The 20,038-nt window shown below is 44.2% G+C and overlaps 1 protein-coding gene across 1 annotated transcript in view; it reads right to left on the bottom strand.

Moving 5' to 3' along the window:
* Nucleotides 1–21: 21 nt before the first annotated feature.
* GDPD4 (glycerophosphodiester phosphodiesterase domain containing 4) overlaps nt 22–20,038 on the bottom strand; it is a 37,980-nt gene continuing 17,963 nt past the window's right edge. Inside the window, exons 5-16 of the mRNA XM_005427390.2 lie at nt 15,354–15,413; nt 13,505–13,603; nt 11,433–11,526; nt 9,740–9,885; nt 9,168–9,250; nt 8,153–8,303; nt 7,249–7,473; nt 6,270–6,427; nt 3,921–4,068; nt 2,751–2,833; nt 816–904; nt 22–321 (exon numbers count right to left, since the gene is read on the bottom strand). Of these exons, the coding sequence (XP_005427447.1) occupies nt 290–321; nt 816–904; nt 2,751–2,833; nt 3,921–4,068; nt 6,270–6,427; nt 7,249–7,473; nt 8,153–8,303; nt 9,168–9,250; nt 9,740–9,885; nt 11,433–11,526; nt 13,505–13,603; nt 15,354–15,413 (1,368 nt within the window). The 3' untranslated portion in view covers nt 22–289. The remainder of the gene's footprint in view (nt 322–815; nt 905–2,750; nt 2,834–3,920; nt 4,069–6,269; nt 6,428–7,248; nt 7,474–8,152; nt 8,304–9,167; nt 9,251–9,739; nt 9,886–11,432; nt 11,527–13,504; nt 13,604–15,353; nt 15,414–20,038) is intronic.

Here is a 20,038-nt window from a genome sequence, read left to right as displayed (position 1 = left end):
TGGGATGCCAGTGGTCTCAGGTAAATGGTGGCTCCCATGTGGTTGCTGCATCTCACCATAATGCACAGTTTTCTTCATGGATGCAACTCCATCTGCGCTCTCCTGCACCCCAAGGATCCCTGACAGGCATGGGAATGTGAGAAAAGCTGTAGGAGAGGAAGGTTGGTGCTCATCTCCAGCAGGGCCATGAAGGCAAATGGCTCCTCCTCACCAGGTAGATCTGAGCCCCCGCCAGCTGGTCTCCCTGGCCTCATGGAGATGGCAGGTCCGTGTCCCCTCTCTGCCCACGTCAGGCCAGGATGGGAGGCATGTTGCTGAGCTCTGGAAAAGGAGACACACAGAGAGCTACAGAACATCTGCATCTGTTCTGACAGCCACTGTGAGCAAACAGAACCTGTTTGAAAATGCATGCAGACCAGGTTGGGTCATTTTGTCTGGATGATAGCTCCATGGGTGTAGAAATGTGGTGTGTGGGAGGGTCCTCAGCCAATCCCACCCTGCCTGGCAGAACCAAGAGTTCTCAGTGCCTCCAGAATCTCTTTCCACAGCATTGCAGAGTAATGAGTACTGGAGGGGACATCTGGAGGTGTCTGCCCCAGCCTCTGTTTGAAGCAGGGCCAATTGGATTGAGCTGCTATGGGGTCTGGGGCTGAGATAACCCAGACTGCATCCTTCCTCATAACCTTCCATTCTTAAGTATGGACACTTCCATACTTAAAGTATGGACACCCACCACCAAGCCACCCATCAGGATCTCAGTACTCCCAAGAAGACCACCCTGAGCAGAATGCAGCTTCTCCCCTTGCCCTGCTCACCTGTCTTGAATTTGTTGTAGGAGCCACCATTCTCTATCATCGAGTTACTGTCCTCGGCAGGACAGCAGGAGAAATTCTTCTCTCGCCACCTGCATGGGGCAAAGCACCTGGGTCAGGCCACTGCCTGCTGTGGTGTTCCTCACAGCCCCCCGCTGCCTTGGACAGCTTTTTCCTACTTTGTGAGGGCAGGTATTTTGGGATTTTCTCAGGTTCTTACTGAGAAAGGACTCAAGTGCATGACTGATGTCTAAGCATCCACACTTCATGTGTGCAGCAGCATTTTGAAGGCAACTCTCTGATTAAGCCCTATTTTCTAAGCAAGATTTAAGAGCTCCAAAACCCCCAAAATGTTTAAAAACTCTGGTTCTAAAGCAGCCAGAGAAATTTTAAAACTGTGATTTTGGTGTGTTCATAAAACTGACAAGACCACACAGGGCACTGAGGCACTGCTAATGGCCCTTTGATCCCAGTAGGCCTGGGGATGCCCTTGCTTGGGAAATGCGCACAACATGAACATGATCCTGGAGGAGCTGGACATGGGAAGGTCTGATGTGGTGGTGATGCTTTACAGGGGTGATTGTGTACCACCCTGAAACCTGTAGCCTTGAAAACAAGGGGAAAGCAGGACCTGAGGAGAGCAGAGCAGGGTAAGAGGGGAAGGAAAGGAAGGAACCACCTTGCCTTGGGAAAAACCTGGATGCCCAGCAAAAATGCCCATACAGCTGCTAGTTCATCACTGCCAAACTGCTACTAATTAATATTTTCACCATCCCAGAGCAATATTAGCACTCCAAACTTTTCCTGTGCCAAAGAAAGTCACAGTTAACAGCAGCCCACAGTGCTCGCTCAGGGGCTTCCCAAACTTCTGCTTGTTGCCACCAGCAGCATCATTGTACTGCCAGCACCCTGCAAAAAAACTCCCCTGGGCTAGCTGCTCTGATCCTCCCACCACCCATCTGCAGCCAGCCAGCTGAAGAGCTGAGCCCAGCAAATCCTGCTTTCCTTGGGCACCACTGGGATGAGAGCACAGGCATGATCCTCATACAACTGTGGCAGAGCAGAACATCCAGCAGCCAAACATGACCAGCTGGGGTGAGCCCATTCCATGAACTCCAGATTTCCCAATAATATTTGAGAGAGTGGAAGGAAACAAAATGTGGTGTCTGTGACACAGTCAGACATTTTTGTGTGCGAGGATGGATTTCCGGTGGGGCTCTGGCATGTGCAGAGAGACATGAAGAGCTCTCAAATTTTAACACTGAGAGCTGTCCTAACAAATCAGTCCTATGAAACACTGTCAAATAGTAATAACACAAAAATCAGTTCCTTTCTCACCCCAGCAGCTTTGATAGTTTGTTTTTGTTGCTACTATAAATCTACCAGTTCTCCACTGAATCCTGAGGGCAAACAATGTCTAAATTGCCAAAATGGAAAGAGAAAATGAGAGCAAGAAGGAGAAACAGAGAAGTTTTGGGGGACTTTTGGATCTTTCTTCTCTTTCCAGAAGGGGAAAGGGAAAGGGAAAGGGAAAGGGAAAGGGAAAGGGAAAGGGAAAGGGAAAGGGAAAGAAAGGAAAGGAAAGGAAAGGAAAGGAAAGGAAAGGAAAGGAAAGGAAAGGAAAGGAAAGGAAAGGAAAGGAAAGGAAAGGAAAGGAAAGGAAAGGAAAGGAAAGGAAAGGAAAGGAAAGGAAAGGAAAGGAAAGGAAAGGAAAGGAAAGGAAAGGAAAGGAAAGGAAAGGAAAGGAAAGGAAAGGAAAGGAAAGGAAAGGAAAGGAAAGGAAAGGAAAGGAAAGGAAAGGAAAGGAAAGGAAAGGAAAGTGTTTTCAAGTGTAGTTTTAACCTTCCAGGTCACCTGAAAGCATTCCTCCTTCCCTCCACCTGGAGCAAAAGATCAGGTTAGGATCTTTTAACAGGCCATTAACAACTTGGTAGTTACCACTGCAGAAAAAAGATGAGTGTGATGAGGAATGCAGAGGTCAGATCTGTCAGGATCCACATGATGCTGTACTGCTGTGGAGTCTGCAAGAAAACAACAGAGGTTGTGTCCACCACTAAGGACCACGAGATTTGCAAAAAACATTACTCAAACTCTTTCCTCCTGATTGAAAATGGCTGTTCAGCTGCCTGGTTTGCATCTGCTGTAACATCCCTTGGGTGTTTAAAGCACTTGGTGGCACTTCAAAGTGGCCACTCAGCACTGGATGTTGGTGCCAAATCATTCTCCTTCATACAAGCAAGCCTGTTGTGTAGCCAAGAAGATTTTACCATATCACTGTCAATGCCACAGAGATCTCTTGTTTGTAAGGCAGGTCTTGCACTTCTCAGCTTCACCCCAAATATAACATCAACTGGTGGCATCTCATTTTCTCTGGCAAAATTGCCCTTTACTGAACACCACAGAGAGCCTGGGGTGGTTCCCACTTCAAGTCTAAGAGCATCTGAAAATTCATTTTTACACTGGACCTCCACCCAAACTTAGAATGGACTGAAACACTGCACTTCTCTGGAGGGGAGCATTGTAAAATCTAATTCAAGACTGTAAAGCTGACTGTTTAAAGCCCTTAAAGAGACTTAAAGGTGCTTCTTGGCCTTACAGGTTGTCCAAGGCAGAATAACAGAGAAATTAAGGGAAAATTCCTCCCAGAAGGAAGGCTTATTTCTGTGGCTCTTTCTCTTGGACTTGCAGAAGAAGACCAAGTCTGACAAGGGCAGTGGGACACTCTGAAAAAAGAGAAACTTCTGGCATCAGTAAGGTGCTTCAAAAGCTCAGAAATGGAAATCCTCATGCATCACCTTGTGCCCCAAAGGCCCTTCCTTTCTTCCTGCACAAGTCTCAATATGACTTTTTTTTCCCTTATCTCAAGGCCTAAGGTGATAACCCAAACAAGTAGGGTGCTTCATCCTAAGCCAGGAGAAGAGAAGGGTGTGGTAATACCTGCAGTGGCTTTGAGGTTCCAGGTAAGCCAGGTTTCAACTCAGGTCCTTCTTATTCAAAGGACCCTTAAAGGATGCTTTATCCATGTGTGAACTGGCCCATCGTCTCCAAAGGTAATCATGAAATGCCAACCCTATTTCCACCCCTGAGACAGAGAAGACTTCCACTTACCATGAGGAAGAGTGGCTGGCTGAGATCCTTCAGCAAGTGGACGGCATTGGTGGTCACAGAGTGTGCCCCAGAGCACCATGCCAGGGAATAGAGCCATGGCTCGTTGACCACATAGAAGTTGGTGGTGATGTTTGCTGCGGCATATTTCCTTTAAAAGACCAAAAGGCAACAACCTTCATTGAGCAAGGAGATTAGCACTTCCTTCAGGCTTACTCAAGGAGATTCGGGAAGATCATGGGAAATGGTTGTAATCTTCTGTAGGGAGTGCTTACTTTAGGACCTACATAAGGAACATAAAGGAAAGCCAACCAGCCAATAATTAATCATTAACAATTTGTCAATACAGAATAGCTGAACAGCTGGAAACAAATGCAGATAAAACGCCCAAAAGGTCAAAACCTTTCTAATCCTTCTGGCATATGAATCAATGTAACAATGCATTTGTAAAGGAGGCTGTGGCCAGGTGGGGGCCAGTCTCTTCCTTCAAAAGGCAACTAAAATATTCTGTTCTACCATTCTTTCAGCATGGAAGATCTTCAAGCAATAGGACAAGAAGAAATGGACCCAATCTTCACCAGGGAAGGTTTAGATTGGATAATAGGAAAAAATTTCTTAATGGCAAGGGTTATCAAGCTTTGGAATCAGCTGCCCAGTGAAGTGCTGAAATCATCATCTCTGGAGGTACTTAAAACATATGGATGTGGCACTTGGGGATATGGTTTACTGGTGGGTTAGGCAGTGCTGGGATAATAGTTGGCCTTGATGGTCTTAAAGATCTTTTAAATCTAAACCATTAATGTTATTCCATAATCTTCCCACAGTGTGCTCCAAACCACCACAGAATCACAGAATAGCCAGACTTGGAAGGGACACAGAAGGCCACAGAGTCCAACTCTTCAGTTAATGGTTCAGGCAGGGATTGAACCCACAATGTTGGTGTTGGTTAGAGCACCTGAGTTGGTTAGACCAGCTGAGCTAATCTGCGAAGCTGGCCACCCAAGTTTGTTATGATTCCTCCATCAACACATCATTTCTCAAGTTATTATAAGCTATTGAAACTTAATGTATAATGTAATGTATAATGAAGTTCATTCATTATACAAGTCATTCCTTGTATAAAGGTAAAGTAATGTATCATCAATATCAGCATTTATAAATCTACCTAGGAACTATCCAAGATTTACCCAAATGGATCTGCCTATGATTTTTTATAGCCTTTCAGCCTGGAGGAAAGAAGGCTCTGAGGAGACCTTAGAGCACCTTCCAGTACTGAGATGGGTTACAAAAGAGCTGGAGAGGGACATTTTAGAAGGACACTGAGTGACAGGACAAGGGGGCATGGCTTTAAACTGAAGGGAGGAAGGTTTAGATCAGATGTTAGGAAAAAATTCTTAACTGTGAGGGTGGTTGAGACACTGGTACAGACTGCCCAGAGAGATTGTGGACTCCCCATCTCTGGAGGTGTTCAAGGCCAGGCTATGGGGGTCTGAGAAACCAGGTCAAGTGGGAGCTTTCCTGTCCATGGCAGGGAGGTTGTAACTAGATGGTGGTGGAAGTCCCTCACAATCCAAACTGTTCTGTGATTCTATGATTTTACATCCTGTGACAATTATAATTGAGAAAACATCACTCTTGCCCAAAGGATTAAAGTTTTTCATTTCTTTTTCATTTCAACTAGACTTCAATGGTTTTGTGCATTGGAAAGAGCAAAAAATCCTATTTACAAAAGGAGAGCTGGACAGGTAAAGCTGGGGTGGTTTTTGTGGTTTGTTGGGTTATTTTGCCATATGAGAGTAGCATTTTGAGAATTCCTGCAATGAATGTAGAGCCTTTTATCATAGAAATGACATTTTCAGTTTGTCACATGCAACAGACTACTGGTAGTAACAGACAAGAAATGATGTCTCCAAAACACCAGTTACCAGAGGGTGATGGTCTCTCACCACAGCATTATACCCTCCCACTGGTGTTTGTGGAAGAGCCGTGGGAGGTTAAATAGTTGTTCATTCTCCTTGATTTGGTGTTGGTGGGACTGGGGATGGCACAAATAAAAAGACAAGAAATCAGGATACAGCTGTGTTGTTTTTACCAGAAGATCCATAGATCCTGGTCGGTATGGAATTGAGAACAGCCAGATTTAATTACATGTGCCACCTCTTAATCAACAGTAGGAGTGAACTGCAGCCTGTCACCCCTAAAGTACATCAGGGATGGCTACTTGATCTGAACGACCTATTCCCAAAATGTTATAGTATCTGGAACTGGTCACTGGAGGGAGACATTGCCCCATGCGTGAGGCAAACATAGTCCAGATGCACCCCAAAGACTGTACTTGGGGCTGAAACCTACCGGATATCTTCACTGGACATGTCAGTGTAGACCAGATTGAGTTTGACAATATTGTGCTTTAATAGGTCTTCTATTGGTGCCTTTCTGCCCATCGTGTGCTGAAACCCTGGAGCAACAGATTGAACAAAGGACCTCACGCTGTTATGCAGCCACAGGACCTGCAGGCAGCAAGAGGAACCAGTGAATTCTCAGCAGAAGAATTTGTGCCCCTCATATGCCCCACTGTTCACACAAGCCCAGTAAAGATAACATTTTGAGGGACTTAACCCAGCCTGTCCAATTTTCTCCCAATGTTTCTCCCAATGATCAAATAATATTCAGATGTAGGGTTAGAACTTGAAAGTCACTTTTATCAAGAAATAAGTATCCACTGTTCCTTGCTTATCCACTGGAAATCAGTGAGTACATTTCACACAGCCCAACAAAAGATGCAGTGTTGAAAATGAATGAAAATACAGCTCTGGTTTATGGAAAAGGCAACTGAAAATATTCTGTTCTACCATTCTTCCAGCATGGAAGAAAAGATCTTCAGCAGATACATATCAGCATAACTCCCCAGACATCAATGGGTACATAACCTGATTCCCATGAGTTTAGGATTCATCCACTGCCAGGGGGAGGAAGGCAATAAAGACTTGCAATTTATTTTAATTTAAGCCAGGAATTTTTATGCAATATATAAAACAAGCATGGGTAGCAGGGAATAGACTGACAATTATTATATTTATGAAGGGGTGATGTTTAGGGGCAAAGGCATCAGCTGGTATATACACTGCCTTTTTTCCTGTGCTGCTAAAGGATTACACTACTGTGAACCTTCTGAGGAGCTAGTATTAGGAATATATGATGTCCAAATGACGGCTTTTAAATCAAGTGAAATGCAACAGGCCAATTTTATGCAGGTGAAATCATGCAGAGTATGCCCCAAAGTCCCAATGAGGAGAGCAAGAAAAAGGGATGTGGAGTGAGGCCACCCTACCAGATGGCGTTTAATCTTCGCTTCTTTGAGGATGACGTCCAGGACTTTGCGGAGCCACAAGTTCCTGTAAGGATGTTTCTCTGGAGGGCGGTAGAGATCAAATATCACAAGTTTATTGTGACTGTCTGCGAGGCGCAAAAAACTACTTAGCGTGTAAATGGACTGATTCATTGCCTGCTTTTGATCTGCCTTTGACAGGGAGCCCATCCCTACAAATGGTTTGTTCTAGAAATAAACAGATATAAAAAAAAAAGGAAATCAATCAGGTAGTTTGCTCTGGGAGTCAGCTGTATCTCTAAGAGGGAAGAAGTTTTATGTCAGTCCTCAACAGGTGGGGATATTTTATTTTGCGTATTTCTTCTACATAAAAAATGGGGGAAGCTAGCCCAGGCTGTGAGGATATTGCTTCTGGGACCTAAATTGCATAGTTCAAAGCTAGCTCTGCTGTGCTTCTCTGTCCCACCTTGTTAGCTCTGAATATTATAAACAGCACATTGCACAAGTAGCTCTTTTCTTCTTCCTCCAGCCCATGAGCTCTGCTGCTGCCTTGATAAGGTGACACAAGAACGCCCACCAGCCAGTTGTTACAGGTTTCCTTAGCCTGAAGGCAAACTGGACAAAGCAAAGAGACCCAAATTGATGGATTTACACTGACTTATTTGAGTTTTGAAACAACTAGCAGTTCCTCTTCAAACACTGATGCTGTTAATTAATAGACAGCTGGTGTCTCTTTTACATCCAGTTGGTGATAGTCATGAAATCATAGAAAAGTTTGCATTGGAAGACACCCTTAAAGCTCATCTATTCCAAACCCCCTGCAATAAATAATGTGTCCAACTGGATCAGGTTGCCTAGAGTCCAATCCAACTGACCTTGAATGCTTCTAGCCCTTTATGATGCCTACCTTAAGGAACCAGGTGCCAGCATTCAGTTTCCGCAGGGCATCCCAGGAGAAGAATGAAGCAGCTTTACCAGTGTCATTAGGGTAGACGTCTGCAATGTTAGTTGTCCTTCTCAAGGTGTCATCATGCATGAGGAAAGGAACCCCATCATAGCTGCCAGAGAGCAAAAGTTCAGGTCACCTGAGGAGCAGGTTCATTCACAGCATGAGCAGACTCAAGCCAGGTCAGAAGAACATGTGGGCCACATGTGAATGCAGCAGTACAAGCAGTGTGGGCCACTGTGAATGCAGCAGAGTACAGCAGTTCTTTGCAGAATGTGCAATATGGAGGAATGCTGAGGCTCATGATACCAGGTTATTTCCAGCTTAAATACTTCTAGGAGGTCTCACAGAAGTCATGCTTGTCTGTGTCTCAGTTTCCCTAGGGGCAATGTGACAGAGGTGACCTTTTTGCCTGCTGACTCCCTCAAAAATGTTAGTAACTTATGGTTGAAATCTCTTTTTGCTGACATCAAAGTGTTTCCGTGGTTTTCAGAGGACTGAATTCTGAATGGATAGTGACGGAAACAAAAAATTTTCTTTTATAGAAAGGTCTAGTTCAGTAGAATGTCCCAGTGTTAGTGTTTTTCTCATTCAGTGCCTATGAACAGCTCATCCTGCACGGAATGTTAGTATTTCATGGTGATGGGTTCACCAAAGGCAATTAAAGATCTGTTGGTTTGTAGACCTGATATAACCCTCACTGTGACCTGGAAGTCAGGCTAGATTAGGGGCTTGTTTTTTATACTCTGCCAAGCATTTAAAACACACTGTAGAAATAACGACTGTTAAATCAATAGCTGCAGCTTATTGACTTGCCTGAGAACAACCATGCCCTACAGCCCCTGTCATCACATGACAGCTGAGGGACCCTGTCCCAGCCATCAGTAAAACCCAACTGCCTGGAGCTGCATGCCTCCAAAGACAGTTCTTAAAAGAACCAGTGTGTATTCTGTGGGATGTGATGTTTTGCCCTCACCTTATGGCAACATCTGTTTCAAGCCCATCCCCACCATGCTCAATAGTCTTCAGAAATGACATCTCAGTGTTTTCTGGTGCCAGCTGAAAAAAAAGGCACACAAGCAGATAATTTTCAAACACACTCTGGAGGACTCTGCAAATACTTTCTGCCTCTTTTTAATATCTCTGGTTTTTATTAAGGGAGCGTCATTATATTGCTAAAGTCTACTGTTTGTTTTCTTCCAATTTAGCCAAACCCATTGTGTAGAAGAATAACAGAATCATAGAATGGTCTGGGTTGGAAGGGGCCTTGAAGATCACCCTATTCCAATTCACCTGTCAGGACAGAGACACCTTCCACTAGTCCAGGTTGCTCAGGGCCCCCTCCAACCTGGTCTTGTCCCTCAGAAACATTGTTTTGCTTGTAAGCCAGCCCATGCAGTGATGCCTTTGGCATGCAGTCCCAATGACCAGAAATGTTTCCCACCCTCCACAGATTTCATGGGGAAAAAAAATAAAACAAGAACAAAAGATGATGAAGAACGTAGCAAGACACAGGATGAAGAAATGACATAACTTCTTTAGACCTACCATTGGTGCTCCACGGTGTCCAATGAGGGCTGGCTTTGGTCCAAGTGTTCCCATCTCTCTGATGCAAGGAGAGTACATCCCCAGAGGTATCAAGAAAAGAAAGAGAAGCATAGCCAGGTATGGACCAACAATTATCACCTGAGTAACTGAAAGAATTTGAAGGAGGAAGGCTAGAGTTAATCCACATTGTAATGTACAAGTCTGCCTTGCCACTTAACTTTTAATCCAATCCTTCATCTAAGTAGCTTTTGGGTTTTGTCCCATCCCTTTTTCCTTTCCTTCTTCCCCTAATTTTCACTTTCTCTCCAAACAATGCAACCCAGGAAAACAAATTGGTCAAAGCAAGGATACAGGCTAAGCCAGGACTGCAGGTTTCAAGCTTTAATTACATCTCACTATGCCTGACAGCAAGATATGGCTTTATTTCTTTTTTTCTTTTAACATGATGCAATGAAATCTCCTCCATATGTAGAAAAACAATCCTCAGCAGAAGGATGCTAATTTTTTCTTACTCAGATGAGAACAAGCACTATTTTCAAGTTTCATTTCCAATGAAGAAGAATAGCTACCTCTCCAACTATGTTGCATCTCCTTACTTTGAATATTTCCCTGGTTCATTCAGATGGTTGGTAGTGACCTTCTGTGTGTGACCTAGATAATCCTACAGACCCTGAGAGCATGGATATTGTACCTCAGAAACTTGCTAACTCATTATCTACTGTCTTCTCTGGAGTCTGTTGACACATTGCTCAAGAGCTCCAGGAGTCCTTCCCCTCATTTCTTCTGAGAAATGAGCGTCTATGCACCAACACTTCTTTCTTGATTGGGTACCACCATCCTCTGTGACAGTGGCTCTGAAGGAATTTGGGCTTTCGGTAAGATGATGATGTACTAAGCTAGGAGTAGCTCAGGTATGGTGGTATATAATGTCTAGGGTCCCTGTGTATTCTCCCCCAACCTTCCCAGCTGCAGTTCAACAGGAAAAGTCTTGGACAGGAAAAAAAAATGTTTTCACTAGTCCATCCTATCTGTGATTGTTATAGCAAACCAATATCTGAAGATGGATGTCAGGTAGATAATTTTGGCTACATGGAGAAACAATAAGAGAAAAATAGACACTCCCTGTCAGGTTTTTCTGCAGTTTTTCCTGGCATCTGGCTTTATCATTATACATTTTGTCATTCTTCCTAGAAGTGGGTAGGAAGTTCCCCTGAGATAACACTAGGAACTGATTAAAAATAACTTTTCCCTATCTCAGCTGGCCTCTCCTGAGATATACTAGTCTGAAGTGGTTTGTCTGACTGGACTGGAGATCACTTCTGTACACAGCAAGCAAAAACCAGCCAAGGGAGCTGCCACTGCCTGCTTTCTCCTGCAGAGGGCCAAACAAATTTTCACTCATAACTCAGAGCATGGGTACTTCTGCTAGTCTCCTCTGTCTCAACACAGATCACTGCCTCAGTAGAGGGCAAAACACTGCAAGGTAACATGCAAACCAGTAACACATTGGGACAGCAACAGGGCAGTGCACAGCCCAAGCCCCAGCCCTACTAATTTCCCTGAGAGATGCAGAATCTGAAAGTCTCCTCCAGCTGGAGTGCAGGTGGGGGAGGAAAGGGCTCCTGCATGCCTCTTTTCCCATGCTTGAATATATCTTCTATCATACTGGAAGCAGGAACCAGAGCTGCCGTACCTTTCTTATCTGCTCTGATGGCATGAAAAGACACAGGCCAGGCAAGAAGGACCATGATGGCAATTGCCCCTATGTGGAGGTAAGGAGCTGTGACCTGGCAAAGAAACAAAAAGCATTTTAGTCAAAGGATGAACTATGGAGACAGATGGAAACAATCCCCATCAAAACTACAGTCCTTACACCTGGATGGGCTCCTGATGCAAATACCAGCAGTTAACCACTCTCCCTTGCCTGTGCTGGATCCACAAAACACCTCAGGAATCAGAGGAGAGACATGTGCCCCTGCCCAGGCCAGGAAGGAGTGTGCCCCAGCCTAAGGAGTGCTCCTCACTTTACTTTCTCCTAAATCAGCTGAAGGCGACACAACTGCCCTCCTCCATGAGAACGTGATTGCCCCTACTGATATCCATAATCTGTGAGCATCTTCCAGTTTAACCCAATATAAACAACTCCAATCCAATCCCATCCAGGCAATAGCTATCTCCACACCACATCACGCTGCAGTTAAATCATTAAACTGATGTCAACAAACCTGAGTGATGAAATGTGGTATTTACTAGCTGTGGTATGAAACTAACTACTGTGGTATAATAGAAGCAGATATATTAGATAATATTGCTGGACAGATATAGCTAATAGATGTGATTTCTTTAATTCTAAAGATTAAACAAGAAGATCATAAAACAAGAATCACTCCTATGCTTAGCATGAATGCATGAAAAGAGTTGGAAACCAAGCAGAAATACTGAATCTAAATAGTTGTTGGCATAACATTTTTCCTAAAACTAGGAAACTTTGAACTAGAAACCAGTCCATTGTTTTCTCATGCTCATCAGCACCATGTGGCAAATATTCCAGCTAGAATTGTTACTGCACATGACACTGCACGTGACACTGTCTGCCCCGGACACCCAATAGCAACTTCTCCTGACAAGAAGCGGGATTCAGTTGTGCAAGCAGAGGTGCCACCTGAGATGTCCAGAATACCTGAGGTAGATTTGCTGGGCTAATGGACATGGTGCAGTATCTACAAGAGGTTCATGTCCTTTGGGAACAGCAATGGTAGTCCATCTCAAAGAGCATGGACACCTGAAATAAACAGCATTTTTGGGGAACCCAAAGGCTTTTGTGTCTCCTTCTCCTCATCCACATCCCTTGGCGTCTGTCAAGGGGAGGAGAAGCTGATGGTTTCTCATTACCTTTGCCAGTGCACAACCCGGTGGTTAGGGAACTGTAGAACAGGAATGTGCAATTAACCACTCCCTACAAACACCACATCTTCCACTCCTCTGCCAGTCCACTTGCATTGCTCTCCCAGCCTTCACAGCCACTAAGATATATAGGGGAGAGGTAACAGACCCAAATAGCATAAAATCATGGAACTGTAGAGAGGTTTGGATCCTGCAAAGCAGCTGTGTAGTCAAAGGCTACATGCTTCCCCCTTCCCAATACAAGTGCGGACCTGGATGCCCAAATGCTTAACAGCACTGGACAGCTCTTGCCTCCACCTTCAGATCTGGTGAGAGCTGAGGAGGCCAGCAACTATGAACTCTGACTTCCTGCATCCAGCATTTTGTCCACCTGACACCAGTGTTCTCTGCCTGCTCCCCAAAAACTCAGTGTGCTCGTGCCTCCAGGACATTAAGCTCTTCTGAGTCACAAAAGACCAAAACTGTGCTATACCAGCAGATTGGAATGAGGGATGAGGGAGAAAGCTCTTGCTCCAGCAAACCTAGCAGCCTAAGGGGTCTGATTTACCTGCCCTGGACAGCTGAAATTTAACAGTACACCTACATTTCTGGGGAGGGAAAAAAAAAAGGGGGGCGTAACTTTCTGTATCTTTCCAAACTGAGACGTGTGAAATCACATGGCTTGAAACTCAGCCTTGGGCCTCAGCTTCATTTCCCCCAACAGGAAATGTAAAGTCATAATAAAAGTTTCCTCAGAACGTACCTTGCTAACAAAAACCATGTGAAAAACATCCACCATATGGAATATCTTCTGTCACAATTGTCACAAAATACTCCTATGAACAAGCTGCTCTCTCAAACAGACCTCCTGACCCCCCTTACCTGGAATGACAGGCGGACAGTTTTCCGGTGGTCTCGCCAGAGCATAGATAATGCAAAGAGGCATGCAATAGAGAAGCCCAGGACAAGAAAAGTACCAATCTGGGGAGGCATAAAGAAGACATAAATCAGCTTCAGCATTTCTGCATGGGGTATGCCATCCATCCTAGTCACGGCTAATTTAAGCAGCTGGAAAAATTGTTTCAGATGCATGAGATTGACTGTGCCAGTTCAGAGACAGAGAGATCCAATGGATCTAAAACCAAATCCACAGTGCTATCAGTATGGCAGGACTGATTCCAGGAGTTGGGTACTCAACTAGGTCAGCTCTCAGGATTCTCTCTGTAATCAGTGGAGAAAGAGGAATTTCAGAGGTGATCCATTCCTGTTTGCATTATGATGGAATATGCCTCTCTCTCTATTGATATAGATGGAGCCTAGGTGACCAGCTTACATTAAATCCCTAACCTGCAGATGGAATTCATCTCTTCTAAACTCAGAAGTGACAAAATCCACCCAAAAGGGACAATAACACAACTTCCTTGTTCTATGAGCTGCCTTGTAACAGGCCTCAGCGATAACAGACCTTCCCATAATTAGGAGATGAGAGTCCACTTTTTAACCAAAAAGGTGAAGCAGTGGCTCAGTCAATTTTTCAGCTTCTTATTTGGTTCAGTACCAGCACTGTAATAATGGCAGACCTTTCTTGGTATATCATCTTTCTGCTGACAACTAAAGGTAATTGCACCAAGGCCCTAACCATTCTTCAGGGCATCTTCTACAGATCAATACTTTAATAATCTATCCCTAATGCCTTGCACACAAGAATTCCTCTTTTTTATTATTATTATTTTTAAAATTTATTTGTTTGGTTGGTTTTTTACAAATTGTTCAACAACTTTCTGGTTCTTCTGGATCCCATTTTTCAATAGTAAAGATCACACAGTTTCCATTACTTAAATGAAGAAGCACAGGATCAAGCATCCACATGTTCAGTTATTCCTTCCTCCTGCAGCCTTTGCAATCACATTACATCATACCCTAAACTGCATGGACAGAGAAGCATTTTTAAATGCCTCACATAGCCTCAAAAATTACTTAAAGATTATTCTAACCCATAATTTTACAGCAACAAGCCCCTGATGATTTGTTCCTGTGTCTTCAAAACTCCCAAAGGCATTTCCCAAACCCTAGAATAGAATTAAGGACTACAGAAAAGTTTGATTTGGAAGGGACTTTAAAGATCATCTCGTTCCAGGTCCCCTGCCATGGACCCTAGATCAAATTTCTCAGGGCCCCATCCAGCTTGGTCTTCAATACTCCCTGGGAACCATCCAAAGACCAAAAGGCATTAAGCACCAGGATGCCTTGGAGAAGCCATCTTTCTCTCCTGTAGAGAGAGCAGACACTTTTTCACTGTTGCTGGGGTCTGATCCAGAAAATCATGCAGTGCTTCTCATGAAAACTTTGCTTTTGACTTCATGTTACCATACGTAAATGAGTCAAATATAGACATCTTCACCTGAATGAGTCACTGTAGGCACCTTTTAGAGTCAGTGCAGGAAAAAAGGTTTTTTGAGTGTGATTCATCTCATCTTAATTTAGAGGCCTATGACCAGCTGGATGAATTGCATCCTCAGAGGATTCATTTCCCTCCACTGAGTGCAAAAGGAGTTTGAGCGATCAGCTCAGGTGGAGATATCAATTTCATGGGTATCTGAATCTCATAAGATTAACCTCTTCCCTCTCTTCCTTCTCTCCCATAGTCTAAGAGGTTTTCTGTGCAAAGAAACACCACAGACTCAATTAAAAGCATAGATTAGAGTTACCAGAAAGCCCTGACTCTCCCCACCTTGTGACTCCAGTGCAGGTACAGCCGCTGACCTTCTGCAAGCAAACACATCGCGAGGACCTGGGAAACCAAGAAGAGATTGTATGCATCCTGGTGGGAGGTGGTGACCTGTGCCTGTGAGGCACTTCTGGAATTATTTTTGCATTGGGAAGTTACTTTACACTAGGTCTTCCTGCACAATGTCAATGTTTGCAGGACGGGTGTATGGAGAGAAAAGTTTAGTGCTACAGTAAAAATGCTTCTGAAATGGCCAAGCACATATCAAGACTGCCCTTCAGGATCAAAGACATTTTCCCAGGTAACAGATAATTGGGCATTTTGGGGTACCTGCTTACAATGACTTTTTGTGAGGAGAGACTCTAAAAGAGGAAGATGGCCAGGGTCAATTATTATTTTGTATAAACCAATACAGCACTAACCTTCACTATTTTCTATGCATTTATTGAGATTAAAGGCGTATCAACCACAGGAGAGAAGTCTGGGAATAAAAAATGTCCCAGAGCAGCACAAAAGTACAGAGCAGACAGCAAAAAAGGCAATTTTTCCACATTTACTACAGGGAATGTAAGAGACAGGCACATCTCAGACCTGTCTCAGAGGAAAGTGTCTTGGGGATCAAATGACTCCAGTTTTTGGTGGTTGGCATGTCCCTTCCACCTGATGGTAAGTTGGAGCCCCTGGGGAGGGTTCTTGTGAAGCAAGCTGCAAACCCCAGCCAGGACAGAGGAGAACCCAAAATGCCTTGAACACCAACAAGCCAAGAATGAAGCAAGTCAGTCCTCGGTTCTCACGCAGAGCTTCTTCACATAGCTCCATACCTAAGTAACCATGAGTCTGGAGATTAACTTCACCCCAAGAAACACTTTCAGCAGCAAATATTCACTTTGCTGCTGTGAAAATGCACAGGTCTGTGCTCAGGAGTCTAAACGCCTGGGGAAACTTCCCAACCACTGAAAAGGATCATTCTGGGACCAGTATCATCATATGTCAGGGTTTAGAGAAAAGTATCTTTTAGTAGACATCAGTGCTCCACTGAGGAGGATCATTTATGATGCAAGTCCCTCCAGACTGTAGGATAGTGGGATTGTATGTAAACAAGATATATAGATTTGGGGGAAGAGGGTCTTCTCTCCTGAAACTCGACTGCAAGTTGTTTGCTATCCATCTACAAACACACTCTCTTTCCAGGATCATGCTGATTTGAAGAAAGATATAAAGCCAGGTTGGATGGGGCTTTGAGCAACACGGTCTAGTGGTAAACATCCCTGTCCATGACACTGGGGTGGGAATTAGATAACCTTGAAAGTCCCTTCCAACACAAATCATTTTATGATTCTATGATAAACTCAGCAGTGAACATAAGTGCTTCTTGACATGTTGGCTTCCTGTAATGCAATAAATGCACCCAGTACATGGTGAGTAACCTGGGAGCAACTGAGAGAAAACTGAAATACTGCTAAAGATCTTAAATCAGCCCCATCGAAACAAGCTATTTCAGGGTGAAAAAATGAGAGCAAAAAGCCTCTCTGCTCCTTTGCTGCAAGTGATGTTACACAAAGACCTGGTCCTTGCGTACAGTAAAGCCAAACATTTTCAGAACTTTCTGAGCCAGAAGGGACCCACAAGGATCATCAAAATCCATCTTCTGGCCCTGCACAAAATCACACCAAGAATCACACCCCGATTCTTGAATAAACTCGTGAACTAACATGAGTCAGGTACTAACATGAGTCAGGAACTCATGCTCCTGAGAGCATAGTCCAAATACTTCTTGAACTCAGGGCACTCAGACATGACTGCTTCCCTGGGGAGCCTGTTCCAGTGCCCAACAATCCTCTGGGTGAAAAACCTTCTCCTAATTTTTAACCTATATCTCCACTGATACAGTTTTACAATACTCCCTCGCGTCTTCTCACTGGTCTGTCTATTCCAAATTGCTTCCACACACTTTCTGGGATTGTCTAATATAAGTAGAAAGGGCTTAGGTGATCAGTGAGTTTCTGACTAATACTGCCAAGGTTAGAGTCAAGGTCCCTCTTGCCAATCCCATCATCTCCCACAATCTTACAGCCACCAACTCTTACATTCTTCTCCTCCTTAAAATGAGGTGTGGAAGTGTCTCCCCTCCACCATCTACCTGAAAAGTGGTGATTAAAGGATGTTTCCCAGTGGCAAAAGAAATGGATTCACTGCAACGAGAATTTCATTTCTGTCTCCCTCTTTCCGAGTGGCTGCATTGACCACAAGGTTTTTCTGCAAAAGTTGGACAGCAGATGCTCAAATCTACTCTGCTTCAGCATGGGAACAACCTTGTAATCATCTCAATACTTCTGGTGAGGTGCGGGCAGGCTCTGAACCTACACTACAAGGATGCGCAAGCAGGCACTTAGACACTTGGCTCACCTGAAACATCTGCGCACTTAGATGTTCACAGCAGCTGGATTCAGGTCCTTCTATTCATTCACTTTATGGCAAAAAACTCAGAACTTTTCTGGTACCCCAGTCTCTTAGGGATGGAGTTTTGAGGTCACATTTTGGATTTCAGTGTCAATGTACTAGTTTAAGTCCTCTCCACCTATGAATGAAGAGGCCACAACACATCTGAACCTCTTTACTTCGTACAGTCACAAGTCACCTCCTCACAACCCTTAGAAAAAACATGGTTGAACTGCAGAGAGGCAAATGTTATCTGTTGGGGTTTGAATGACTAAACAAGAAAAGATTTTTCTTCTCCATTGAGCATAAGCAGTTCTGTAATTAGACCCCTCAGTTTAACCTTTTAGCCCTAATGGGGATGAGAAAATTGTCTTAAGTGGTTGAACAACTGAATTAATTGAAATTGATTGTGTGAGCAAATGACAATGATGCATGTGGATGGAGAGCACCATTGTCCAGACAGTTAATGCTTTCTTGTGCAGCATTTTCTTCAGCCACTTGAGGCAGGTGAGCAGAAGTCTGTATGCTTCAGTGGGTCACAATAGGGTCATGGAAGCAGGCTCACAGGTTCCAGCTGGGTGCCATCAATAAGAAATTGAGTATGGTGTTCACAAGTAAAGCCAGACCAGCCACTGGTTGATATCAAATCTTTCTGCTCCAGCAAGGGCATCAGGGTGTTCAGTGTTCTCATGTGATGGGCTGTTCATGCAAAACACCACCAGAAAACATCACTCTCCATCCAACACTGCTCAACCAGAACTTGGGATGTAATTCATCATGGCAGAAACCTATTTGGCCATCGGTTGTCTGAAATGTATTAGAACAACCCACCTATTGTATAGTTCCCACACTGAATGACTTATTTTGATGTGGAAGGGCTGAGTTACTCTTACCAGCCCATGCGGCTCCAGTGTTTTGCTGGGTGGTCCATCAAAGCCTTCAGTGAAAGGGAAGCTCTGCAAACACTGGTGGAGGGATGGATTCCTGGCAGAGTCCTCCTCTGAAAGAGCGCTGCTAGGTTGAGCTTTTCCCAGCCATGGCTGCTACAATACCCTTCAGGTTTTCAGACAGCAGGAGCATAAATGGTGGCAGTGATAACTTTCCTTGCCCCCCTTTCCCTCAAGACCTAATAACATTTAAGTAGCAGCCTCATGACCCCAGCACCCACTTCCTAACATGGATGCATGCAGCAGTCTTGCTACAAAGGACATGCTGATGCAATCAAGCAGGACAAGTGTCCTCAGAAATACCCAACAGCTTTGGTTGGGTCACTTATCAGCTTCATAAAAGCAGGAAGCAAATGGACCTTCCCCGCAGGGGCAGTTCCCAGAGAGAGGAACGTCTGAAGTGTTTCTCTTGTTGATTGATACCATCCAGACTACTTGTATTCTATCAGGTTTATCCATGCTCACCCTTCTGAGGAAGGCAAATGTTGTTAGCCTCATTAGACAGAGCTGAGAGGCTTGAGAGGAAGAGGATGATGTAGCTATGTCATAAAGAGTAAGGCCAGGACTGAAGTAAATGGTGTAGGACATAAATTTCACCTCATATCCTCCATCTTCCTTTCTGGCTTTAATTTGCCCATCACCTGCTCTGATAGCTTGTAGACGTCATATTCATGGTGACAAAAACCTGAAAATGCTCAAAGAAAGTGCACTGCTTGGACTGGACACTGGCTGACATTTGGATCCAGACAGACCATGATCAAGCTGATACATCAGCCCCAGGGGTCTTCAGGCTCCTTTAGCCTAGGAAATCCTGTAAAGCTAGTTTCTAGCATGGGCTATGGTGAGTTAGTCTGATCCTGAGGTTGACTCCAGATCCACAGCCTGCTGAGGCACCATCTCAGATGTATCCATGTCACAGGGGCATCTCTGGCAAAGCTCTGAGTTGCCCCAAGTAGTATTGTAACCACCAAACCACCCACACCACTCCATGGCCCCTGGGGAAGCCAGGGGGCTTTGCTGAATAATAGTCCACAAGCCACCATGGTGTTACCAAACCTTGTAATTAATTATTGTTGTTAGTCCCTTTCAGAGCTCAGTTCACATCTCTTTCAATGCTCTTAATCCCTGGTGGGCATGAACAAGCACCTGTCCTATTTATCACTTGGGGGTTTTTATTGCTAGCACTAGAATAAAAGTTCTATTTATTTGTACTTCATAAAGAAAAAAGGACCCTAGAAACCAATTGTGTTAGGTACTGCATGGACAAAGCCAAAAGAAGTTCCCTGTCATGAGCAATTTACA

The sequence above is a fragment of the Geospiza fortis genome, unplaced genomic scaffold (assembly GCF_000277835.1).
Source record: "Geospiza fortis unplaced genomic scaffold, GeoFor_1.0 scaffold286, whole genome shotgun sequence".
In the NCBI taxonomy this organism is placed as follows: domain Eukaryota; kingdom Metazoa; phylum Chordata; class Aves; order Passeriformes; family Thraupidae; genus Geospiza; species Geospiza fortis.
This window is presented reverse-complemented; position numbering and strand designations above follow the sequence as displayed.